The 27,917-nt window shown below is 40.2% G+C and overlaps 1 protein-coding gene and 1 long non-coding RNA gene across 2 annotated transcripts in view; one reads left to right on the top strand and one right to left on the bottom strand.

Moving 5' to 3' along the window:
- Window positions 1-27,706, top strand: part of LOC125093885 (uncharacterized) — a 100,334-nt gene extending 72,628 nt beyond the window's left edge. Inside the window, exon 6 of the long non-coding RNA XR_007125362.1 lies at window positions 25,436-27,706. This is a non-coding gene — a long non-coding RNA (uncharacterized LOC125093885). The remainder of the gene's footprint in view (window positions 1-25,435) is intronic.
- Window positions 4,778-12,180, bottom strand: CXCL13 (C-X-C motif chemokine ligand 13). The gene is made up of 4 exons (XM_047719615.1): window positions 12,052-12,180; window positions 10,124-10,256; window positions 5,946-6,023; window positions 4,778-5,657 (listed from the first exon to the last, which is right to left on the bottom strand). Exons 1-4 carry the CDS (start codon window positions 12,113-12,115, stop codon window positions 5,603-5,605), a joined length of 330 nt encoding a protein of 109 aa, XP_047575571.1. The 5' UTR covers window positions 12,116-12,180; the 3' UTR covers window positions 4,778-5,602.
- Window positions 27,707-27,917: the final 211 nt, after the last annotated feature.

The raw sequence follows: 27,917 nt of genomic DNA, 5'->3' as shown, positions 1-27,917 counted from the left end.
TTTTAAAGCATTTTTTAAAAGATTTTATTTATTTATTTGGCACACAGAGAGAAAGAGAGACAGTGAGAGTGGGAATACAAGCAGGGGACATGGGAAAATGAGAAACAGGCTTCCCACTGAGCAGGGAGCCTAATGTGGGGCTTGACCCCAGGACCCTGGGATCATGACCTGAAACAAAGGCAGATCCTTAATGACTGAGCCACCTAGGGGCCCAAAAAGGTGTCCTATCTTTTCACTTTAAGTGATTTACTACTTTTCTGTGAAGGAGGGAGAAATACTGTTCAATTAAAGTTAGGCTATAAGTCACATCTGACCACTTCCCAAATGATATAGATGATAAATAAGGAACCCATGTGTTTGTCTTACTCCTTCATATGATTGTCCTTCACTGGTTACAGCTCATGGTATGGTTTGTGGGGACTACAGGATCTGAATGTGGACATCTACAGTACATTGCTGAAAAATTTGTTTTACATAAATGTGTTCACGACTAGAAGACTTAGTATCATTAAGATGCAAATTCTCTCCAATGTGATCTATAAGACTCAATACGATCCCAGTCAAAATCATTTCAGGGGGGGGGAGTAGAAAGGTGACAAGGTGATTCTTTTTTTTTTTAAGGTTTTATTTATTTATTTGAGAGAGAGAGAGAGAGCATGAGAGGGTAGAAGGTCAGAGGGAGAAGCAGACTCCACACGGAGCTGGGAGCCTGATGTGGGATTCAATCCAGGGACTCCAGGATCATGACCTGAGCTGAAGGCAGTTGCTTAACCAACTGAGCCACCCAGGCACCCCGACAAGGCGATTCTAAAATTCATATGGAACAGCAAAGGATATGGGTTCAAAATAATTTTGAAAAAGAACAAAGTAGGAAGAGTCCTGCTACTGAATTTTAAGACTTACTATTAAGCTCCACTAATCAAGACCATATGATACTGGAATGAAGGTAGACATATAGATCATGAAACAGAAGTCTGGAAGTAGAAACCTACATACATAGTCAGCTTCTTTTTGATAATTTTGCCAGTGTAACTCAATGGGGAAAGACTTTCATGTAAGGTACCTAATCTAAATGTATGGATCTAGAATACACACATTAAAAATTGCTCATCATTAGCCATTTCAACTAATTCATACAAATGAAGATAACAAGAGAGTAAACATTTACTAAAATATCTGAAGTTTAAAAGACTAATAATACCAAGTGTTGGCAAAGATGTGAACTGAAATTCTCATATATTGCTGGTGGGAAAGCAAAGTAGTGGAGCCACTTGGGAAAACAGTCTAGCAGCTTCTAATAAAGTTAAATATGCATCTGTCTTATGACCCAGCAATCTCATTAGGTATTTACTCAAGAGAAACAAAATCATATGTTCCCACAAAGATTTGTGTGTGAATGTTGAAAACAGAGTCACAATAGTCGAAAACTGGAAACAACTCAAATGTCCATCAACTGGCGAATGAATCACCTGTGGTGTATCCATATAAGGGAATAGGAGTCAGCAACAATGAAAAATAAACCATTGATGCATTCAATAATACGATGAATCGTGTTATTAAAATCCTATGCAAAGTTAAAGTAGCCAGGCAAAAAGGCTGCATACTGTATAATTCCATTTATATGACGTTCTAGAAAAGGCAAAATTATAGGAACAGAACAGAGCTTGGGAACTGAATGTTTGTATCTCCCCCAAAATTCATGTGTTGAAACTTTGCCCACTGGTGTGTTAGGAGTTGGGAACTTTGGGGGATAATTAGCATCAGATGGGGTTATAAGGGGGGGAGCCCTCATGAATAGGATCACCTTTGAGAAACAGTCTTTTCCTCCTTGGGACTCTATGGTCAGATAGGAGTTAGCAGAGCAATTGAGGCTCAACTCAACTTTGTTAGAGGTTCTCTGCATTCCATTGCTAAGAGCTCCCCGCCTAGTTTGGCCTTCTAGCTCCTTCATTCCATTTCCCAGAGTTGAACATCCTGCTTTGGTCAGCATTATCTTGTGTTTTCTCTTCAGTTCTATTTTACTTCAGATTTTAGTTAATTTGTATGTGTGTATTTGTATGTATGTGGCCATGAATTACCTAAAGTCTCTCTTCCTGTTCCACTCTTCTCCCTTTCTGAACCCAAACCCACTCCGATCAGCTAAAGATCACTTTTCCTCAGACACTCCATCAACTGGCCCAACAAGTCATCCTGCATTTAAATGTGGATTGAGATTCCCTGCTCCAAAAAAATGGGCAGAAGATATGAACAGACACTTCTCCAATGAAGACATACAAATGGCTATCAGACATATGAAAAAATGTTCATCATCACTAGCCATCAGGGAGATTCAAATTAAAACCACATTGAGATACCACCTTACACCACTTAGAATGGCCAAAATTAGCAAGTCAGGAAACAACATGTGTTAGAGGGGATGTGGAGAAAGGGGAACCCTCTTACAGTGTTGGTGAGAATGCAAGTTGGTGCAGCCACTTTGGAGAACAGTGTGGAGATTCCTCAAGAAATTAAAAATAGAGCTTCCCTATGACCCTGCAATTGCACTACTGGGTATTTCCCCCAAAGATACAGATGGAGTGAAAAGAAGGGCCATCTGTACCCCAATGTTCATAGCAGCAATGGCCACGGTCGCCAAACTGTGGAAAGAACCAAAACGCCCTTCAACGGACGAATGGATAAGGAAGATGTGGTCCATATACACTATGGAGTGTTATGCCTCCATCAGAAAGGATGAATACCCAACTTTTGTAGCAACATGGATGGGACTGGAAGAGATTATGCTGAGTGAAAGAAGTCAAGCAGAGAGAGTCAATTATCATATGGTTTCACTTATTTGTGGAGCATAACAAATAGCATGGAGGACAAGGGGAGATGGAGAAGAGAAGGGAGTTGAGGGAAATTGGGAAGGGAGGTGAACCAGGAGAGACTATGGAGTCTGAAAAACAATCTGAGGGTTTTGAAGGGGCGTGGGGTGGGAGGTTGGGGGAACCAGGTGGTGGGTATTGGAGAGGGCACGGATTGTATGGAGCACTGGGTGTGGTGCAAAAACAATGAATACTGTTACACTGAAAATTTAAATAAATAAATAAATAAATAAAGATTCCCTGCTCCAAATTAGGCTGACTACCTCTAAAGCTATGTGACTTTGAGAAGCAGGTATCTGTGTAGCAAGAAAACCAAGTTTCAGAACCCCCCGGCCCTGTTGTTTTGCTTCTCATCCTGCATTTGCCAACTGTCTTCACGTTGCCCTTTCAACGCTGGAATAGCTTGAACCTTCTCAAGCTTTGACTGGCCCTGAAAGGGAGGGTAGACAAAAGGGCTGAGGTAAGGAATACATTTAGGGCTAAATGAACTTTATGCAGTACAGTGTCATGATTAAGACCATTTTCTAAGGAGTCAGGAGGCCCTGGGTTTGAATTCTGAATTTTGTATCTTACTAGTTAATGTGATTTGGGGCAAGTAAATGTCTTATTGCCTCAGCTTCTGCTTTTGTAAAATGCGGCTGGTGATGTCTACACCATATAGAGTCAGCATAGTGTGATGATTAGAAGCGTGAACTCTTCTTCTGTTGAAGGGCATCTTGGCTCTTTCCACAGTTTGGCATTGTGGACATTGCTGCTATGAACTTTGGAGAAGGAAAGGAAAGATGAATTGGGGGAAATTGGAAGGGGACACGAACCATGAGAGACTGTGGACTTTGAGAAACAAACTGAGGGTTTTAGAAGGGACGGGGTTGGGGGATGGGTGAGCTTGGTGGTGGGTATTAAGGAGGGCACATATTGCATGGAGCCTGGGGTGTGGTACATACACAATGCATCTTGGAGCACTGAAAAAAAAAAGTGTGAACTCTTCCTGGGTTTGAATTTTGGCTTGTCAGTAGTTGTATGACCTTGAGCAAGTTACTTCACCCCTGTGTAACTAACAAATTCTACCTCTGTAAAATGAGGGTTCTTAATGGATATCAAGATAATAGTACCTTCCTTAAGTGAAATGGTAATATTTCCTATTTGAAGATCCTGAATATTTATCTAGCTGCATTCTCAAAGAAGACCAAAATAAAACTAAAGAGTGACATGATTCCTGACCTCTAGAAGTAGAAATCTGGAAAAGGCTAGAATCCAGGATTTTGATGGCATTTTATAATTCCTTGTGTGTGCGATAAAGAAATAAACACTGAATTGTAGACAACAGAAAATATAGGATGAATAGGTTCTCTTTACTTCCATCCAAGAAATCTATTTAATAAAAATAAATAAAAAATAAAAAGAGAAAATGAAGTCAGGAGCCAGATACAGCTTCAAACCTGGGTGTGCTGGAATGGGGCCCCTCATGTGTCAAGGGGACTGAGGGACAGTAGGAGAGCGGAGCTCAGCCTACAAGGAGAGTCAGGCTGCATCCAGGGAAGGAAAGAATGGAGATGTAAGGATCTTCTTCTTTTGTTTGTCAAACCCATGCAAAATTTTGTCAAAGGAAACATTGGAGATTTTAAGAATCAATATAATGGAACTGTGAAAATAGGTTTTGTTGAGAGTTTGAAGATTTCTGGAAGAAATAATGACGAGTACACCAAGGAAAAGAGACTCTCATCGTCAAGCATTTTCTCACTGTGTTAATGTTAGGAACAGCTTCACTCACCCACTGCCACATAATTTAGATCTGTAAAAGGCAAGCATCATACAAATAAAAATCAGTATGATGAAATCCTACTTTTCATTATGATGAGTCAGAGAATGTCTAAATTTGAGCAAATGCTCTGTTAAGAATGAGTTGCTCATAATTAAGTAAAACGTTGACTTAGGTTTATTGAAAAGCATTAGATTAATAAGAAACATTATAGAATCAGGTACCAGAGAGCAAGAAAATAAAAGTCTGTGCAAAAGATGTGAGTAAAAAATATTTGTCAAAGCAAATGTATAAAAGAGTACATCTGAACACAAGCTTTTAAATGCTTTTCCTGAGTATTCTATGAATTTAAGTCTGGGATCATTGAATGTTATTAGTTTTTGTATATGACAGTAAATCTTATAAAAGAACTATTAAAAGTAGGACCCCATTTCTCTCAATACGGAGCTTTTAAATGGAAGATATCAACTATGAGAGCCCTCTGTCTCATAAAGTTCCGTGGGTTTCTCAGGCAGGTTTCAAGTCTTTTATGGAAGTCTGCTTTTCTTATGGTATAAAATGATTGAAGTGAATTCCATCATTTCCTTCCTAACTCAAGCCACATGTTTAGACTTGAGATTTAAATTCATATTACCCTATTTTCTAGGAAAATTTAGCACTAAGCAATAGTACTATTGCTATTGCTATTATTTTAATAACACTATTAAAAGAAACCTATGCGATTTATTACTAAGTAACTATCCTCAAAGGAATTTCCTTTGTGATGAATGAGAATGCAAAGCCCAAGTATATAGGGTACCTTATTTTTCAAAAAGCCCAACTTGGCCCCATAAGCTGCTCTAGGGTTATTTTTATATATACTCTCATGCTTGCTTATGTGGGGATGTTCTTTTTCTTGGAAAGGTTCATCCAAATACAAGACTAAAACCCAGAGCAGGTTCAGGGAGGAATACAGGTGTCCTTAGTACAGATATTGATATCACTTCGTCTTTCTTCTAAACCCTGGAGCTGGTCGAGTTGAAGCAGCATTTTTTCTATAATAAAAACAGAAACAAGAGAGTCATGTTTAGAGACTTACTAGAAATTGGCTTTCCCTTAAAGATGTCAAACAAGGAATATTGTACATACTGGCTTCCAATTTAGTTTATTGAGCTACTGAAATAAGTCAACCTCACCCATTTGAAAAGTAATAATAATGAAGAATGAGTATTTGTCTTAAGAATTTCTCATAAATTTAAAATGGTCTCCATTTTGACTACCCATTAAAAGGAAACCCTTCTGTACAAATTGGAATCTGGAAACTCTTGTTATGCCTGACTTACTGTAATGTTTTTATTAATTTTTGTGTCCATTTGGAATGAGGGTTCAAGCATACGACCGACTTATTCTTCTTCCAAACTCTGGGGAAAAAGAAACAAAAATGAAAATAAAGCAGTGTTACATTTTAGTCAATCCTGTGCTTAAGGAGAACTGAGTATAAAAATATTCCTCGGTGAAGTGAAATTGGGGATGGGCAGTTTAGGATCTGAAGTAGGTGATTTGTAGTGTGAGGTCTGAGGAAGGAGGGAAACATTTGCAGAAAAGTCGTGTATGAGCCAGTGGAGCTATAGATAAGGTTTATAGAATCTCAAGTGTCAGGGGTTAATGCTCTGTTGACAGTCTCTCCATGAGTTGAGGTGGACCAAATACATGACCCCAAGGTTGGCTCACTTCGAAATCTGTATCACAATACCTTTAAAATGTATTTGTCCACTGGGCTTGGGAGAACGAAATAAACTCCATAAAACACTCTCTTAGAAAATTTTATTTGTAAAAAAATTCAATGAAATTTAATGTGGGAGAGTGACATCTGCATTTTGTTGTACCTCTAGTTAGTGAGGCTGTCACTGCTTTAAGAGATTCAACAACAGCAAAAGCAGCAATAATAATTACTGGCTAATATCAATCGAGCCCTTGTAATGTGTCAATCACTATGCTCAGCAGGTAGCATGAATTATCTCAAGTTCACACGAATCCTACACTAGAGAACTATTATTTCTTATATTCAGATGAGGAACTTGAGGCTTAGGGTGTTTAAATAAGTTGTCTAAGACTATACAACAAATACGATGGTAGAGCGGCATCCAAATGAATGTTTCCCATCAGGTAGCCACTACTCTACACGGGCAGGATCTGAATGGTTATCAAATGCTGGGCAGTGTCAAATGTTTTCCCTTTGCTGAAAGACATGAGGTTTCCCAGGTGATAGCAAACTGGGACACTCAACTCTATTGGGGTGGACTTTGAACAAAGCAATTTCTTCACATTTACCTTAGTTAGGAAATAACAGAGAGCAAGGATCCAGCCATCTAGCTTTGAAACTACTCTTGTAAATGAATCTTAGAGAGGACCGAGGGCATAGGACTGTTGGCTTCTTGGGCAGAACCTTCTGATTTGGTTTTTGAATTCGTGATGGAAAATAGATTTCTGACCATCTGGATTTTTATCCCAATTGCTATGAATTTCTCATAATTTCCAGCTTTATTCCTATATCTGACTAAAATTCAGAAACACAGAAAATTGGGGAGAAGATATAAAATCAAATTCTTGTCACTTCAAAATGATTGAACTTGACAAAGAAGAAATTAGGGTGCAATACTTCCTCAGGTTGAGAGGTGAGAGATGACTCATGGTAGAGGAAATGTAATTTAAAAAAAGAGAGAACATAGGCAGTAACCTCTTCGCCATTGACCACAGCAACCTCTTTCAAGACACGTCTCCAAAGGCAGAGGAAATAAAAGCGAAAATGAACTTTTGGGACTTTATCAAGATCAAAAGCTTCTGCACGGCAAAGGAAACAGTCAACAAAACAGAGAAGCAACCCACAGAACACGAGAAGATATTCGCAAATGACACTACAGACAAAGGGCTGATATCCAAGATCTATACAGAACTCCTCAAACTCAACACACAGAAAACAGATAATCATGTCAAAAAATGGGCAGAAGATATGAACAGACAATTCTCTGAAGAAGACATACAAATGGCTATCAGACACATGAAAAAATGTTCATCATCACTAGCCATCAGGGAGATTCAAATCAAAATCACATTGAGATACCACCTTACACCAGTTAGAATGGCCAAAATTAAAAAGATGAGAAACAACAAGTGTTGGAAAGGATGTGGAGAAAAGGGAACCCTTTTACACTGTTGGTGGGAATGCAAGTTGGTGTAGCCACTTTGTAAAACACTGTGAATATTCCTTAAGAAATTAAAGGATGTGGTGCATAAACAATGAATTCTGGAACACTGAAAAGAAATTAAAAAAATAAATAAAAATTTTAAACATTAAAAATAGAGCTACCCTGTGACCCTGCAATTGCACTACTGGGTATTTACCCCAAAGATATAGATATAGTGAAAAGAAAGGCCATCTGTACACCAATATTCATAGCAGCCATGACCACAGTTGCCAAACTGTGGAAAGAGCCAAGATGCCGCTCTCTAACAGATGAATGGATAAAGAAGATATGGTCCATAAATACAATGGAATATTATGCCTCCATCAGAAAGGATGAATACACAACTTTTGTATCAACATGAACAAAACTGGAGGAGATTATGCTGAATGAAATAAGTCAAGCAGAGAGAGTCAATTATCATGTAGTTTCACCTACTTGTGGAGCATAAGGAATAACATGGAGGACATGGGGAGACGGAGAGGAGAAGTGAGTTGGGGGAAATCGGAGGGGGAGATGAAGCATGAGAGACTGTGGACTCTGAGAAAGAAACTGAGGGTTTTGGAGGGAAGGGTGGTGGAGTGTTAAGTGAGCCTGGTGGTGAGTATTAAGGAGGGCACGTATTGCATGGAGCACTGGGTGTGGTGCATAAACAATGAATCTTGGAACACTGAAAAAGTAAAGTTAAAAAGAGAGAAAGAGTCTCAGTTTTCTACACAGGCAGAGGAACTGCTCCCCAATAGGTCATGGCTAGACTTGCCATCTCTAAGTTTCTTTTGTTTTTTGTTTTTGTTTTTCTTACTTAAACTCAATAAGCCAACATATAGTACATCATTAGTTTCAGATGTGGTGTTCAACAATTCATCAGTTGCATACACCACCCAGTGCTCACTGACTTCTCTGAGTTTGAGGACAATAATTGTGGTTTAGTTAGAACCTTCATTGGTGAAGACATTAGGGAAAGTGTAATGCCTTTTTAGTGAAAGATTTTCATACGTATTTTTAATAACCCATATTTCCTTTTTACAAGTTGAATCCAGCCAGTGCGAGAGACCCAAAGCACATAGCAAAGTGGGACAAACAAAAGTAGCTGCTTACAAACATTTCTAAAGTCTAAAGAAGTCCAAGGGAAGGGCTGCTGATGAAAATGAAGTCAGGAACGCCCTGAGCAAGATGCTGCACCTAATACTTCAAGGTATTGTGGGTGCTTGGTTCATAAAGATAGATCGAAGAAGGAGAAATCAAAGTTCCAAGTAGTTAAACACAAAAGATCTATAAACTCTATTTAAAATATTAAATGTAACAATCCAACATTGGTTGTACCTCTATTCTATGCCAGGTAAGGGATAAAGCATTGGGAGTAGAGAAACAAAACTGATCCCTGTCTATAAAGAACTTATTTTCTGGTGGGAGTGAAAGAAAGAGAGAGAGAACCACAAACCTGATTATTTTAACATAGCAATGTATAATAATCACAGCTACTTTTACTGAACATTTTTTATATTTATTACTCTGCCGGACACTGTACTATGAGCGTCACATGCAATGTGTAAATTCTCATTTGATGTGCTCTGGAAAATGCTAGGATAGAAGCTGAGCAGATTTATCTGAACTTACTGAAAAGGAAGGGTCACAGAAAAAACATTTCAGTAAAAGAAAATACCTATTGAATTTCTTGCAGCCACTACTGTCCCCTTAGCTTAACTCTTCAAGTTGATCTGAAAGCTAAAGGACAGTTCCATAAAAACAGACGTTCAGCCAAGGACTGTTGTGAATACTTATTTTCTTGCTCTTTAAGTTCTGGGGAGCAAAGTGCCTGCTTTTGCAGTCAATTCGAATTTGGTGGAGAAGAAAAGAGGTTTGGTGGGGGAACACCTGGGTGGAGTCCTGGTTCTTTCTCTTTCTACTGGTGTGCCTCAGGGCAGTCAGTGAACCTTCCTAAGCCTCGTTTCTGCATCCATAGAGGAGTGATAACAGTAGATATAACTTAATAGGGCTCTTAAAGGAATAAGATGAGTGAATGTGCATAAGACACTTAGCTCAGGGCTGAGGCAAAATAGACATTTAACAAATATTACTGAGTCTCATTATTAGCTTGAGAGTTGTAAGCAACTCTCAATGTAAATCACTTTGAGATTCTTGAATAAGAATACTATGCTGTATACCTGAAAGTAATGCAACATTGTATGTCAACAATACTAACAAATACTCTATGGCAATATTTGATCTGATTTTCATGGGGAGAAAAGAATCAGGTAACTTTTTCTCCTGCAACTTACATGACTTCTTTGTTTGGGCACCCATTCCCAGGAAGGAAGACCCGAAGCCTGTCAATGTGGTTGACCGGGATAAAGGCCGAGGTCTCTTGGATGCATTTACACTTTAAGTTTGTATTGTAGGCCTCCAGAACACCTGTAAACACAAGCAGTTATTTTAATCCCCTGGCATATAATGCATAACTTGAATTTAATTACTAATCTTCATATGGTACATTTGAAGATTTAAAAATTTCAAGTCAACGCTTTCACCAAGATGCTTTTAGTTTGTGTATTTCTGCTTGTCTTGGCTTATTTTCAAACATTTTCTACCAAAACCTTAAAAAAAAATAAAATAAAATCAGCTTTCTAAAAACACAATACCTATTGAAATTTGCGATAGTGTTATATTGGTGCTCAGGTGATTGTACAATAAAATTTGAGAACCACCACTCTGGGGACTTACAACTCAGTTATAATTAATACAGTGTTAAGTCAACTGATCTTCGCTCCAAACACATAAAAACCGAAGATATGAATTCCTTACAGCGTCCCCAGAGCAATAATAAGCTGAAACAGGATTGTTCTTATCATGCTCAAATCACCTCCTCCCTTGTCTCTCCAAAGAAATACCACGGAAGAGAGTTTTTGTTTTTGTGTAATATGTTGGTCCTCTGTATCAGTTGGATATCATTACCAACCAAAGACCAATAATTAAAATTCAAGACTATTTTTATTCAACACCACCAGTGATTTGTACTAAATACTTTTCTTTTTAATTTTATTTTTTATAAACATATAATATATTTTTATCCCCAGGGGTACAGGTCTGTGAATTGCCAGGTTTATACACTTCACAGCACTCACCATAGCACATACCCTCCCCAATGTCCATAACCCCAACCCCCTTCTCCCAACCCCCCTCCCCCCATCAACCCTCAGTTTGTTTTGTGAGATTAAGAGTCACTTGTGGTTTGTCTCCCTCCCAATCCTTTTATAAGTAATCTATTTCATGTATTTTAATGAATTCTACCTTCTTTAAATCCAGTGTCTACCACCATGTTTGACAAGCATTTGAAAGAAAAGGGATCTGGCTATCAAGGCATTTACAATTTGGTGGAGGAAACGCATGAACAAAGAGTAAAATGTCACAGAATGTTGTATTTCACACCCAAGATCCAAACAGCATGACGAGAACAGAGAACCTTGGCAGGGCGATGGGAAAGCTTTACGGAGGAAGAGAGAGGTGAAGGTCTTGAAGAATAAAAATAGCACGTGAAGAAAATAACAACTGGAAAACAATTCCTTGCACTTTAAGAACAAAATTTGTTTTTTACACCTGGGCAGAGCATATCATTCTGCACATGCTTCGGCTTTCTTCAGCTGTATAAAAACATCACTTCAACTAGGTATTTATCTACTTATACAAACATAGTCTTCCCATTTGGACTTGGAAGTCTGCTTCTTTGCAGAAATCATATACTTCAGTCTCTGTGTTGTGCTTACAATTGTTCATGTCAGAGCTAGCCGTATAAAATCACGCCAAACATTCCCTGTAGGAGACCAACCTGTTGAGATCAATTATCTTTAAACCCTATAAAAGGTTTAGTCAGAAGGGGTAGAATTGAAAGGTGGAGCAAAGAAGTTGTACATGGGAAGAGTTAGTTAATAGAGCTGAATCTGAAAAAGACCAGGAATAGACAAACCCAGTAGAAGCCACATGGACACAGGACTTCAGTATCTCCATCTGTGGTTAAGAATCTTAACGACATACGTACTTCTAGCCTCTAAGAGTTAAATCTCTAAGCACCTTACTTTTAGAAATTTAGGAGCAGTTGAGTAGTCCCCCCCCCACTAGTCCTATCGCTCCCCATATTCTAATTGAAAAGAAAGAAATGGCTGAAGACTATTTCTGCACAAAGCACAATAACAAAATATATGAAAGTTCTCACCATGGACAGGAGGGAGGCTGCAGACCAGTAGCATGAACAGCAGAGATCCCAGGGTGAACCTCATTCTGCCTCAAGGTGGAGTTCAGACTTCAGCTCTGGGTCTGAACTGTGGGTTCTGAGCACAGAGACTCCTATTTATTATGCCAGTGAGGGCCCTCCCACTGTCTTTGTCTCCAATAGGTCAGCTGTGTCATCATTTTTAAAAGTCCCCAAATACTGCTGAGCTTGCTTTTTTTGAACTCCCCTTGCAAATTTTATGAATTGGCTTCAGAGCACTATAACTATAATGAAATATTTCTTGAAAATGTAGACTATAACTGGTAGGGATACTGCAGAAATTTGGCATGGAGAGAAAGGGAAAAGACATCAGACTGGTGGTTCCACAGCATTCTCTTTAGGATGGCTATCTGTGAACATGGCTTCGATTGCTTCTCTTAGTGGAGGGTCAGCAGGCTTCTCAATGACATTTGAATGCATGCTCCTGGAAATGAGGGACCCTGTCGAGCACACCCTTGTGCCCTGTAAGAAAGGCTATCTAGCCTTTGGCGGGTGCTCAGTAAGTATCTCCTTATTTACAGATTCCTATGCTGACTAGGTTACTGTTTTTCTATCAGAATTTCACACCTTTTATTTCATTATCTGAAATCTATAATTATGTATATAATTTGACCATTATGGAAATCCAGAAAGAAGCAAGTGTGTGTCTCCTCACTGGTGTGCCTGTGTCTTGATGAAGAAAGGGGGCTTTGAGGAAGAGGGTCCTTCTGTCTCTGGGATACAGGTTCTTGAGCTTGAAAGCCAGGTGTCAGTAGAGGGTGTCATGAAATTTCATCAGACGCCAAAGAGAATATTACAGTTTGCTTAACAAGCATATGGGCAGTTTGGTTTTGATCCTGCAAAATAGACCGTGAGGACAATGAGCCCATAGCCTTAGCTCCCTTGCTAGTAGTTCTTTGATAGAAAGAAAGAAAGGAAGGAAGGAAGGGGATGTGGATAATGGGGGTCTGGCCTGGAGTACCACTGGGCTGTCCTAGGAGTGTACAGGTATGGATTTAGGAAACCAGACCCACTGAACCACTGAAAAAATCAGAAGTTTGGGCTTCCTGGTGTGACTTCCTAAACAATTTTATTTTTGCTACTCACTTAGCATTGTAGATGTTTAGCGTCTCAGATGCTCTGTGTTGTATGGGGTGGGGGTTGTGGTGATGTCACACAGCCTTACAATAAGCAATTCTCTTGGCCTGAATGACTGCAGTGACTGAAAACTCATCAGTGTTGAGGCAGTCTATCCCAATGTTTGCACCACACCAATCTAGTTAGAAAGTTCTCCGTATGCATTTGTGAAAGGTACTTCCTTAATAGTTCAGTCAGTTTCTCCTACTTTAACCCCTTATCACCATATGAAAACAATTCTAAATGCTCTTTCATATGATAGCACCCCAAATATTTGAAGACACAGTAAGTGCTAGTTGGGTCCCTCAGGAAGCAGATGCTGAAATGATGTTAGAGTAAAAGAAACTTCTTTTCAGAATGACTCCTGTCATAGATAAAAAAGGGGAAGAGCACAGGTAGGCAGGAAGAGCCTCAGACTGCAGTGCTGGTCCCACAAAGTGTGACAACCTAATGGGGATATCCTGAGAAAAGACTATTAGAGGAGCCCCATAATGGGCAGAAATATCCAGGTCCTACCACCCCTGCCATACTCAGTCATTGGGGCTTCTCTGGAACAGAATGGTGTCTGGTAGAACATGCAAACAGATCCTGGGGATGTTAACAGCTGGAGGCTGTCAGCTAACTATATTTCTCATGGCTGGCCAGCAAGTTATTTCTTTAAGGGAGATCTGAGCAGTGGAACTCCATGGCTGTCACATAGGGTTATTAACTAGAGGTTAAAAGCACAAACTATGGAGTCACCCAGTCAAGGACTTTGGACAGGTCACTTAATTTATCTATGCCTTATATTTACCAGTTTTCACATGGGGATAACACTAACTTTAAAGAATTGTTTGGAGAATGAAATCATTCAATACATGTAGAGTTCTTGGTAGAGTGCCTGACACATATAGTATATGCAATAGATAACCTGCCTGTTTGTCCATTCATCCGTCTATCCATCTAACCATCCATCCAATCATCCATCATCAACAAGGTCTTAACTAATTTCCACTCTAAAACCCACATGTACACATTTCAAAGGTAAATATCTCTAAGTCCTTTAACCTACAATGCAGTTTGAAGTTCTCTCAACTTCTTCTTTCCATTACTTATCTTCAAAAAAGACATTACTTATCTTACCACACAGGGTAAGACTAAAGGAGTCTTATCTTTTTGAAATCTGTTGGGTCTTTTTCTCCTAAATCATGACTGCTCCCTTTTTGCCCTCCCATACTTTCGCTGACTCACACACACATACGCACAAACTCATGCACACACACATCTAAACATCGTAGTACCCCAAGTATGGCTTTGCCAATGCAAACTAGAGGAAGCCCATTACCTCTTTTGTCATAGGGACTATTTTTCTATTGATGCATTCCTAGACTGGATAACATTATTCTGGTCAATTATATTTAGTAGGTAGAAAATGAAATTTGTTTCTTTTGAAAATGGCCAATTTCTTTTTTTGTAAATTTTTTATTTTTTTCAGTGTAACAGTATTCATTATTTTTGCACCACACCCAGTGCTCCATGCAATCCGTGCCCTCTCCAATATCCACGACCTGGATCCCCCAACCTCCCACCCCCCACCCCTTCAAAACCCTCAGGTTGTTTTTCAGAGTCCACAGTCTCTCATGGTTCACCTCCCCTTCCAATTTCCCCCAACTCCCTTCTCCTCTCCATCTCCCCTTGTCCTCCATGCTATTTGTTATGCTCCACAAATAAGTGAAACCATATGATAATTGACTCTCTCTGCTTGACTTCTTTCACTCAGCATAATCTCTTCCAGTCCCGTCCATGTTGCTACAAAAGTTGGGTATTCATCCTTTCTGATGGAGGCATCATACTCCATAGTGTATATGGACCACATCTTCCTTATCCATTCGTCCGTTGAAGGGCATCTTGGTTCTTTCCACAGTTTGGCGATGGTGGCCATTGCTGCTATAAACATTGGGGTACAGATGGCCCTTCTTTTCACTCCATCTGTATCTTTGGGGTAAATACCCAGTAGTGCAATGGCAGGGTCATAGGGAAGAATCATATCAAAAAATGGGCAGAAGATATGAACAGACACTTCTCCAATGAAGACATACAAATGGCTATCAGACACATGAAAATGGCCAATTTCTATGTTTCATTCATTGCATCTTGTGTGATTTGATCTTGGGAACCAAGTGTAGCAGTTTTATATTTGCCTCTGTTATATGTACTGTATATTTCCTTGTTAGAGCAAAAATGAGTGATGCTGATGACAGCAGAAAGAGCATGGTGGCAGAGGTACCCGAAAGAGGACTCCGAGTAAATATAGGAAATTCCCCCATTGGCTCTTGCTAAACATAGGACCACTGGGTCAAGGAGCTAATTCCAGAGCAATTCTAAAGTTTGCTTTTGGTCTTTTTTTTTTTTTTAAGATTTTATTTATTTATTTGACAGAGAGAGATCACAAGCAGGCAGAGAGGCAGGCAGAGAGAGAGGAGGAAGCAGGCTCCCCGCTGAGCAGAGAGCCCGACGCGGGACTCGATCCCAGGACTCTGAGATCATGACCTGAGCCGAAGGCAGCGGCTTAACCCACTGAGCCACCCAGGCGCCCCGCTTTTGGTCTTTTTAATGCCCTGAATCCTGGATTTGCTTATCCTGACTAAAGGAGTCTTATACCTGCCATCCCCAAGGTAGAATTGGAGGTTGGGCAGCTCTCTGGTAGCTAGAAGTTTCAAGTATGACTCCCCATGATCTCTTTTATAGCAGGGGTAAAAAATGCGAAGAGTCTGATTTCAAGAAAAAAAAATTGAACTGATGGATTTAGGGCCCAAGCTGATTTTATTTTTAAAATAACGCTTAAAGATAACTTTGTTTAAAAACATAAAAACACATGGGGTTTCTGGCTGGCTTAGTTGGTTTAGCGTGTGCCTTTGGCTCAGGTTATGATCCTGGGGTCCTGGGATGAGCCCCTAGGAGTGGGGCTCCTTCAGGGAGCCTACTTCCCCCTCTCCCCCATCTCCTTCTGCCCTTCGTCCCTCCCCTCCCCTTTTCCCTCTCCCCCCTCCAGCTCCCCCCATTTGTGTTCTCTTTCTCTCAAATAAATAAATAAATAAAATCTTTAAAAAATATAAAAAACACAACTTGATTTATAACCTGATTTTTAGGATCAGGTATATAAAAACAGGAAAAGTGAGAAAATTATGGGGAGGTTTTTCCCTGTGACTTTGGAAATAGACCAGGTTTTCTCCCCCCATCCAAGAAAAACTATTTTTGAGCACCTCAGTACTCATGGTGCACGGACTAGCACCATCAGCTTCATCTGAGAGGTTGTTGAAAATGCAGGATCTCAGGTCATTTTAGTGATTCCTAGGTGATTTAAATGTACCTTAAAGTCTGAGAAGCACTGGCAGCAGAGCATGAACCACATGCATATTCAAAATTGTCTTCAGAGAAATGTTTGCCCAAGTCATCTGCATAGGGTATGATGTACAGATCCCTTAGTCAGCATGTACAAGAGAAACATGCCCACTGACAGCTAGATGCAGAGGGACATCAATGGAAAGATGTTCTCTCTCAAGATATCAAAAGTGAAATGTCACTCAAATAGGGAGGTAGCAAAACTGGCCAAAGTATCTACTGATCTAGCTAGCCAATAGGTATTGAACAGAGGACCTATCATAGAGTTAAAAATGTTCAGAGGATAAGATTCTTATAATTTTAAGTAGTTTGTAATAAAACAGAAGGTAAGACAAAGGTCACTTTGACCAAATTGAGAACATTTTCTGTTATGCCATTTAAAAAGCAACTCAAGTAGAAAATAGACTTACTGCATTCCATTAACAAATGTTCCAACCTGCTGAAAATCTGGTATCTACGTGCTTCCAATAGATTGGTGGCAGGTAAGAGCTCAGGTTCTGAAATCAGACCATCTAGGCTTATATCCCCCTCCAGCAATTATTTGCCCTGTTATGGTCCTCAAGAGCTCGGTTCCTCATGTATTGGTAGCATTAATTACTATAATACTCCTTAGAGAGTTCTATAGGGAACCCAGTGCCAGGAAAGTGTTCTGTACTCTCAGTGTTTGGGCAAATGGCCAACACTCAATAAATGTAAAAAAAAATGATTTTTTTTTAATTTTTGTGAAAACACAAAAATGTATTAGTTTTTCATTTTTTCTATTTTATTTTCTTTTATTTTATTGTGGTAAGAATACAATATGAGATCTACCCTCTTAACAAATTTTTACGTGTCCCATACAGTACTTTTGACTCTACGTACAGTGTTGTACAGTGGGTCTCTGGATCTTACTCATCTTTTTAAAGAAGCAACTTTGGCTTTGTTTGTAAGTCAAGTTCCTGACATGAATTAAAATGTTATTTAGCCTTGCACTGGACATTTATGATTCCTTGAGTTTAAAGGTCCTCTGGTCAAAAAGCTGTTCCTCTTTGAGACTGATCACCCTCACTTTATTTTTATCCACTTTCAACAAAAATGTTGATCTAACTTCCCTAAGGAGATACCCATGGAGGTTTGTATTAGTTACAAATTTACTGAAGTGTTACAAAGAGGGTGTCTTACCTTTTGCCATCAATTTAATCACAACTGAATTGCTTGAAAAAGTCTGTGGTTCACCTGGTTTTAAGACCCATATCTGCAGAAAAGGTATTTTTCCAAGGTAGTTAAATTTACATTTCAAGTTTTGTTCAAGTTCACCTCAAAAATAGTGAATCCCGGATGAAGCTAAAATGTGCCCCAAACTCCTTTCCTATTTGGTAAGGAAAACAAAAAACAAAAAACAGCGCCCCCCCACCCCCCACCCCAAACCAGAACTCCTTTCCTACCTATTCGGATGGTGATTTCCCAGAAGACTGCTAGGTGGCAGCATTACTTACAAAACAGCCTGCCGGAAGGGAGGGGCCTGTCCTCAGGTAAAGACGGCGGCGCTCACAAGAGGGCTGCCTCGCATTATTATTTCAGCGTTCAAGTCATTTACTTGATTTGGTTTATTGGTTTTTTAAGATATATTTTGAGTTTTGAGATTTTTTTATTAGGCTTACATGTTAATCAGAGGGAAGAAAAACCCCTAAAAATCTGAAATAACCTAACAAATTCCGGGCCAAATCCAAATTCCTGGCCCCAAGGTTGCAAAATCAGATGTATCAGTTCTCTGGCAGGCAATCCCGTTAGGCCTCCGCAGAGCTGGGGGTGAACCTTCTACGATCAGAAAGTTTTCAGAAAACAGTGAGGCTACCACATACCAATGTCAGAGTGTAGTCAGATTTCCCAGCCTTTCCAAGCACAGCACTGTGAACATTAACAAAACAGTCACCTTGTTTCTTTCATTTGAATTCAGTAATATGCACATGATCTCATCACTTGCTTTTTTTCACTGAGCATGTCTTTATGTTATATCCCTACTCAGAGTCCTGCATATTATCAATAAAAGCCAGTGCTCGCATTTTCCAGCAAGAGCACCCCTGTTCGCCTTTGACAGTTTTTGGCATATCACTCAATTCTTTTTGTAACCTCTGACCCTCAGACCTTAGGTGCCCCCAGGCAACCCTCTTGGCCTCACATTCCTTTGCCCACGTCTTCCCTTTGTCCAACAAGACCTTCCTTAAGCTCCTCTTCTCATTGGATGCCCTCTCCCTCCGCAAGCATGTCTTTTCCCTGCTTCAAATTTAGAGGTAAGTCCACTCACATTGGTATCTATCCAACAGCCTACTGGTCATTTCTTCATTGAGGCCTCTTAGGTCTCTTCAACCCATCATATTCAAAACTGAACTTAGTTTCTCCAAAATCTGCTTTATCTCCAGTATTCCCAGTCTCGGTGAAAGGTCTCATCACCCACCCCATTACTCAGAAGCCAGTAAGTCATCCTTCCTTCATTTCCCTTAATCTTGTTCTCCAAGAGCTGCCACTTGTGTATGTTAAAGTGTCTTGGCTTTGTCCACTTTTCTTCATTCTCACTGCTCCCTCCTATGCTAAGTCACCATTGCCTGTTGTTGGACCCACGGCAGGAGGAGCCTGCCAGCTGCTCTCTTCCCATCCCTGCTCCCATCTGTTTTCACGCTGTAGCCGGTCAGTCATCTTTTCAGAGCATAAACCTGATCATCTCATTGGTCTGCTCCAAAAGCTTCTCATTGTCCTTATGTGGCTAAGTCCTTACTTGGATCCTGGCCTTCGCTCCAGTTTTATCTTTCCTCACTCCCTTGCTCTCCACTCAACTTTTCAGGTTGATTTGAGGATGCTGTGCAATCACCCTGCCTTCCATAGGGGTCTGAAGTCCACAGTTTTAACACCTTCAATTTTGTGTTCTAAATTAATATTCCAATTTTGTGTTCTAAATTAATATTTAGAGACTCCAATTTTGTGTTCTAAATTAATATTCCCTTCCTCACTGGCAGCATCTGAATATTTTAAATGTTTTCCTCTAGTTCTACTACAATAGCTTTATTTCTATTTATTCTCAATAAGTAGAAAGAGATGGACTAGAAGTGGAACATGGATATTTTTGAAGCTTAGAATTGGGCACTGCCCTACCTCCTTCTAAGTAGAACATGTTTTTGTGGACTCCCAACTTTTTGGTATATAATGAAGAAAAATTTCCCTAATACCCTTGACTCTACTATATTGATGATTGTTTTCCTGCTGTCCAGGACATCTTTCACTTAGCATAATACCTTCTAGGTCCATCCATGTTGTTGCAAATTGCAAAAATCTCATTCTTTTTTATGGCTGTGTAATATTCCAGTGTGTGTGTGTGTGTGTGTGTGTGTGTGTGCACGAGCGCGCGCTTGTGTATCTTCTTTATCTATCTATGGATGGACACTTGGATTGCTTCTATGTATTGGCTATTTAAATAACACTGCAAGAAACATAGGGGTATGTCTAGCTTTTGGGATTCATAGTTTCATTTTCTTTGGGTAAATTCCTAGTAGTTGAATTACTGGATCATATATTATTTACATTTTTAATTTTTTGAGGAATGTCCATACTGTTCTCCACAGCGGCTGCTCTGGTTTGCATTCCCACCAATAGAGCTCCAGCTTTCCCTTTTCTCTACATCCCTGTCAATGCTTACTATTTCTTGTCCTTTGGATACCTAGCAATTCTGACAGGTGTGACATGATATCTCACTGTAGTTTTCATTTGCATTTCCCTAATGATTAATGATATTTAGTGTCTTTTCAAGTGTCTGTGGCCCATCTGTATGGAAAAATGTCTATTCAGGTCTCCTGTCTATTTTTAATAAGATTATTTATTTCTTGGTATTGAGTTTTATAAGTTCTTTAATTATTTTGGATATTAATCTCTTATCAGATATATCATTTGGAATATCTTCTCCCATTTAGTGGGTTGCCTTTTCATTTTGCTGATGGTTTTCTTCACTGAGCAAAAGCTTTCTGTTTTGGTGTAATCCCAATAGTTTATTTTTGCTTTTGTTTCCCTTGCCACAGGAGACATAACCAGAAAAACGCTGCTAAGGCTGATGTCAAAGAGATTACAGCCAGGTTTTCCTTTAGGAGTTTTATGGTTTTAGGTCTCTTATTAGATCTTTAATCCATTTTGAGTTCGTTTTTGTGTATGGTGTGAGAAAGTGGTTCGGTTTCATTCTTTTGCATGTAGCTGTTCAGTTTCCCAAGGACTATTTATTGAAGAGACTTCTTTTCTTCATTGTAAATTCTTGCTTCCTTTATGTAGATTAGTTGACCACATAAGCATTGGTTTATTTCTAACCTCTCTACCCAGTGGAATATTTTTGTTCTCTTTTTCTCAAGATTGCTTTGCCTATTCAGAGTCTTTTGTGGTTCCATACAAATTTTAAGATTATTTGTTCTAGTTCTGTGAAGGCTTTTTATTTATTTATTTATTATTATTATTTTTTAGTATGACAAAGTCCATAAAGAAGTAGCATGGGATAGTCAATTCTCCATCCCCACCCAAGCTAAAAGACTATTTGGGACCATTAATAGATTGTTGGGATGCCAAATTGAGCACACACTGTGTGATAACATCTCTGGACAGAAACATGCTTATTTGGGGTCCAGAAGATTTTGTCTTAGGAAGTGGGACATAGAACTGGGTAGAGGCCATTTCCGCTAACTGTGCTGAAGATAGCAGTAAGGCTCTGAGACTCTGAAGGTTCAGGGTGACAGAGCAGCATCCTCAGAAGGCTCTGCAGGACAGCAGTGACGGGTCCTGGCAAGAAAGCTAGATCAAAAAATCACGGACAGTATTGTTACACATCTCCCAGAAACCAGTAGGGCACTTCTTGGGGGTGGTGGGTAGAAGTCACATAGACTTCAGGTCAAAGTTTTAGAAGTGTAATATCAGTACATACATGGCTACATTTATAGTCAAAAGCTGTGGCTTTCACACTTTTATGCAGCATTCCTGTGAGTCATGAACAAAGAAAATCTCACTAGACCTCCTTCTATGGTTCAGTTTTATTTAGGATCCATGTGTGAACTAAATCACTATCTTTGCTCTGTTCGTGCCTTCAAATGAACAGACAATTGAGTGTCTATTATATGTCAGGCATTATGCAATGTGCATTAAAAAAAGGTATGGCCCATGCCGTGCAAAAGTCACCCCAAAATTTAGCACCTTCACTGCATGTACTTGGGTTTCTAAGGGCAACCCGTGCTGGCCTACAGTTTAAAAACACGAACTAGCATTACTTTTTTTTTTTAAGGCTTTTATTTATTTATTTGAGAGAGAGTACACAAGCAGGGCATGGGGGAGGAGGCAGAGGGATATGGAGGAACAGACTCGCCACTGAGCAGGGAGAGCAACACAAGGCTCAAACCCTCAACCCTGAGATCATGACCTGAGCTAAAGGCAGATTCTTAACCAACGGAGCCACCCAGGTGCCCCCAAACTAGCATTACTTTTACTCAAGGTGACTGAAATGTTCTAGTACAATTTTTCGTCTTAATTATGGAGTGGAAGAGATCTCAGTAGAAAACTCAAAAGGAGCAGTTGCCCAGACTGAATTAGGTGAACAGAAATTTGAGAGTCATGTCCATAGACCAATCTGCCCCAGTGATATGCAAAAAGGCTTTGTTTCATTGGTTAAAAAAATGTGCTGGTGAATGTTTTAAAACCAGCTTTCCGGAAATAGTCATTTCTGACTTGTGGCATTTGCTACCCATATAAGGTCAGAGAATGTGGAGTTGGCGATTCAAGAACAGTCAGAACTCACCAGCATTAGCACACCATGGGACCTGCCCAGCTGCCCGTCAACAGAGCCAGAGCACTGTCCATGACGTGGAGTGTCTCTTTGTGCCTTGACACTCATCTGAGCAGAAGCCTGGGTGAGCTATGCTGCTCTCCATGGGTGGATGTCCAGAAGGTAGTTTCTGAGCTATGCTGTTGCCCATTGCTCTAATGACAAAATCGATGATTTTGCTCATCAGTGTAAGTCTCGGTGGAATCCTTGACCTGGCCCCTGTCTCAACATTTTGCCTGTTACCCCGTTTGTGAAGGAGACAAACTGGCTTTCACAATCTTGTCCTCCGTAGAAGTAGTGCTACCAAGTCCTTTTCCCTGAGCTTAAGGCATTGGAAGTAGCTCTGCATATCAGGGTTTCTAGGCAGAAGGAGAGTCTGGGCCTCGGTGGACCTGAAACCAGTTGTCTAAGAGCCCACCTCTCTTTCCTTCTTTGGCTCACTGTAGTAGGCTCCTGTGTCTGCTCCCATGTCTGGGGCAGCACTGGTGTTCTTTCCCCTCTACTAGTTGAAATCAGAGTTTTTTGGTTAATCATACCACTGTGGCGTGTGTTCCTTTGTACAAGAACAAACTTTGCCTTCAAATGGTTTCACTGGAAATCAATGTTTTCACTGGGATCAGGAGATCTAGATTTGGAAGCTCATTGTTTTCTGGAGTTGCCTACTTAAACTCTGAGTTCCAAATTTTCTCAGTTGCAGAAAGGGAATAAAATCTGTCTACATGAGGGTGATAAAAGAAATTAGTGTATGTGAAAGTGTTTTATAGAATACAAAATGATTTTGAAATTGAAGGTATTTTACTAACTTCATCATTTCATTTATGTATTTCCATTGATTTTAGTTCCCGAGATTGACTTCCTCAAAGCCACATGAATTTATCAGCTTGGCTTTGGAAACCTGGGACTCAAGGGAATGTTCATTTATCCTCATGACAACACAGTGACAGATCTCCACCTCTGGTATGACTCCCAACAGGGGGTACTTACGGGAGATGACAAGATGACGTGAGGCAATGGTTATTGTTCCTTCTTACTGTAAATTGGAGGTGATTCTCTCTACCCTTTCAAGCTTAATTGGCTCTTAAAATGCTTAAGATGTACTTAGTTTTGTTTTACTAGCAACTGATTCAAAACAGCACATGATCAGGGAAATGGTGCAAGCTTTCAGTTTCTGCTGATCTCTGGTCAAAACTGTATCTTGTTGGCTTGACAAAGAGTGCCTGAGACCACCCGAACCCCAGAAATGATGAAAGAATAGTGCCTAAAGAGAGGGTCTAGAGAGAAGAAAGACCTGAGTTAAAATGACAACTTTGCCCACTTGTTTGTAAGTTATTAACCTTTCTGGGTTACTTAAAGTGGAGCCAACCATACCATAATACACATTTAGCTGCTCAGCATGACAAATTTCTTGTTTTGGGGAAATATCCTATTGTGTGTCTTGGGGGACACAAGTTGTCAGGCACTTTGCTGGCATGAAGGACAGAGTGATAAATGACATGGATAGAAAGCCAGTGCAGGGCTGTGTGAAGTATGGCCTGGGTTCTCTGGGTGTCAGGACCATTTGGGGGACCTATACACCTGTGGATTCCAGAGTCCAACTTACTGGACCCAAATTTATGGGGATCAGACTAGAAAAGCTGCATGGTTAATGAGCTCCCCCGGTTCTGGAGATCTAATAATTCATAACATATTGATAATAGTTAACAGTATTGTGTTTATACTTGAAAGCTGCTAAGAGACTAGATCTTAAAAAAAAAAAATGTTCGCATCACTAAAAAAAAGAAACGATTATTACGTGATGTGCTGGAGGTATATCTAATGCTATGGTAATCATTTTGCAATATATAAGTGGATCAAATCAATACTCTGTACACTTTATTTTATTTTTTTTTAAGATTTTATTGGGGGCACCTGGGTGGCTCAGTGGGTTAAGGCCTCTGCCTTCAGCTCAGGTCGTGATCCTGGAGTCCTGGGAGCCCCACATCGGGCTCTCTGCTCAGCAGGGAGCCTGCTTCCTCCTCTCTCTCTCTCTCTGCCTGCCTCTCTGCCGACTTGTGATCTCTGTCAAATAAATAAACAAAAATCTTTAAAAATAATAAGAAAATAATTTAAAAAGATTTTATTTATTTGTTTGAGAGAGAGCACGAGCAAGGGGAAAGGCAGAAGGAGAGAGGAAGCAGGCTTCCCACTGAGCAAGCAGCCCTATGTGGGCTCCATCCCAGGACTCCAAGATCACCAGCTGAGCTGAAGGCAGACACTTAACTGAGCCACCTAGGTGCCCCACATTGTATGCTCTAAGCTTATACAATGTTATATGTCAGTTAAATCTCAGTTGAAAAAAAAAAATCTCCTCAGGCACTTCTGAGTCTTGGTAAAGTTTGAGAGCCATTCTAATATGGTGATACCAGCCATAAATAGTGTAGGATTTCTTATAGATAAAATTTACATGGCATGAAAAGTTTTTAACAAGCTCTTTAAGGATGCCTGGGTGGCTCAGTTGGCAACATCCCCTTTCAGTGTCCTTGCTCAGCGGGGAGCCTGCTTCTCCCTCTGCCTGCTGTTCCCCCTGCTTTCTCTGGAAATTTCTCTCTCTGACAAAGGAATAAAATCTTTAAAAAAACAAAACAAAACAACAAGATCTTTCTAGTCACAAAACAAAAGCACCAGCCCTACACTTGAGTTTGGAGAAGAGAATTGCACTCATTCTAAACCCCCTGAATTTAGAATGCCTCTAATCCTGTCCCACAGAATCAGTGTGGGACATCTTTGTAGGAGAGGGGGTAATTCATGGGTTACTGCCACGCCGACAGATCTGATCTTAGCCGTTTGGTTTTAAACCCAGGAGCAGAAAAGGCAGGAATTACAATGTGACTTGTAACCACTGACAGTACATTCTTTAGGTCTTTTGGAGGTAAGCTCATGATTAACATTTTGGTACTGTGTTTAACTTTATTCAATTAATATGCCAAATACAATTCTATTTAAAGCCATTTATTTTATTTTTATTTTTTTAAGAAAAAGGAATAACACTTGTATTGGCTGAAATGAGTGAAGAGTTCAAACTTCCCGTAAATTGCCTCTGTGATTCCCCCACAACCATCAGCTTCTTTGAAGTGGGATGGCGGCTTGAATAAGCACTTTTGACCTTGGCCCACACACTGCTCTGCTGGAAGGGAAAGACTCTGTTTTACCTTTGACTGTTCCTTTCTTTTGTGGAAACTGGATTCTAAAGTCAAAGAAGACACATCCTCAAAAGGACATTTCAGACATGCATAGTAAGGGGATAGCAATCTATATATAAATTTGAAGGTTATTTTCTTCTGAATTAAAAATATATCTTACCATCTCCTGGAGCCACTCAATGCAGAGGTCTCTGACTTGGAAGTTCCCTGCAAACCCCAAGGAGCTGTGATCACACGTTCATAAAAATCATCTTCTACGTACTTTGGTCATGGAGAAAATTTACATGGGTCGTGAACTTTTGGTGTATGGGAGATGTGAGTGTGGGGACTGTGCAAGTGTTGAGGGGGACGGAAGGGTGAAGCAGAGTGGCATCACCCTTCTGATAGAGGCACACACAATGTGTTGTGCTTTGTCTACTGAATTGAATGAACCTCCTCCAAACTTCCAAGGTTGAATTGATGGAAAAGGAACATTAGAGAATCTGAGCCTTTCAACAGTTTCAGCTGAAAACACGAACATCTTCCAAAGTTTCTCTGTGACTCTAGTAAAGCAAATGATCTTCCTCAAATATTTGCCAAATGTCACCTCCATGCCAAGTGCTTGGTCTTCGGCCCTGGGGTCAGGAAGAACTCTGATATAACTTTCAACAATTTCCTCCACCCCTTCTACCATCAAAGCAAGGCCCCTGCAAGCACTTCTGTAAATTACAAAATGTATATGGTCCATAATAATCTGTAGCCTTTCCAGCCACGGGAGCCTTAAATAGAAACTTAGACAGACTGAAAATAGAAGTGGCTCAGAGGAAATTGCTTCGACCATGGGGGATAAGTTGCATTTCTGGTAGTTGTAAAAGGGAACTTTCTAACCTCATATCCTTGGGTTTAACTTGCATACATTCTTCATTTAGTGGTTTTAAGGGTAGTGAGCAGTGATTTCTATGGGAGTGTTCATTTTGGCTCTCATTTCTCTCTGTTTGAGACAGGTAGGTTGGGGGTGAGTAGAGCCTAGGGAAAGACCTGGAGAAAGAGAGTCAATGAGGGCAGATGAAGAGAATGGAGGTGAGAGCTAGATCCCTTTTGGGGCTAGAGTGAACTCATAATTTAAAGGACAGAATATCAGGTAGGTAGTTTTGGGGAGAAACTCCATTTGTGAGGTATACACATGCCAAGGACAAATAAGAGATCACTGGTTTTAAATAATTCTCCTGGTGTGCTCTCTCAGGAGACATCCGGGTTGTCGGTAATGAATACAGCTGAATGTCTATCAGGCTGAACCAAGCTGACTGGGGCTTGAAGCTGCTAATGATACTTAGTTGCTGGGACAGGGATTCTCAGAGGTGGGCAGCGGGTGTGAGGCCAGAATCCCTGAGGTTTGGGACCAATCTTCCTCACCCACCCCAATGGTAGTGATCCAGTTTTCTGAATTGTTTTCTTATACCCTCCTAGAGGATGGGAGTGGGTTTAAGAAACAGTAGAAGAAAGTATGTACCCAAATTCACGGTAACATATGATTGTTCGCTGGAACTTTTTCTATGAAGACTACAGTGGTGGAAATAGAGGGGAGCAGCCCTCTTGGAAAATTAATGTACGAGTAGCAACATTTCACCAAAGAGACTTTTTCTCTTTCCTGAATCTACCAAGGGTGAAAAGAGGAAATAAATATCATACAAAGGAAGCAAGACAGAAATCCCCTTGGCCACTGATGCTAGTGCCCCGAATTGTTCCAAAGGCTTTTAGGAATGGTAAGGAGGCTGAGAAGGTGGGCACAAGCATTCCTTGAAAGCAGCAGAAAAGGATGTAAAAAAGAGGTAAAGAATGCTGTTAAGAGTTTATGCCAGTCCTGAGGACTGGCTCCTCTATCTAGTGCCCTCTACAGTCAGGAGCAGAAGCTGTCCTTGACTTAAGCCTGTCTGCACTGCTGCCATCCCTTACATGGCTCCACACCACATGTACTGGACAGTTTCATGCTCACTGTCCTTGCAATCAGTTGCTGGCTGAAGAGTGTAAGAGACCTGAAACTTGAATCCTGGTTCTGCCTCTTTTTCGATACATAGCCTTGGGTGTGTTGTTTTCTTATAAACAAGTTAAAGATTAGAAAACATTTTTTTTTTCTAGTTTTCTAATCTTTAAAGTGATGGTCATTGGAAAACAAGACGGGACTGGGGAGGGAGACAAACCATAAGAGACTCTTAATCTCAGGAAACAAACTGAGAGTTGCTGGGGCTGGGGGTAGTGATAGGGTGTCTGGGTTATGGACATGGGGGAGGGTAGGTGCTATGGGGAGTGCTATGAATTCTGTAAGACTGATGATTCAC

Source organism: Lutra lutra, chromosome 2 (assembly GCF_902655055.1).
Source record: "Lutra lutra chromosome 2, mLutLut1.2, whole genome shotgun sequence".
In the NCBI taxonomy this organism is placed as follows: Eukaryota; Metazoa; Chordata; class Mammalia; order Carnivora; family Mustelidae; genus Lutra; species Lutra lutra.
Note: the sequence above shows the minus strand (reverse complement) of the source record. Positions and strands in the feature narration are given on the sequence as shown.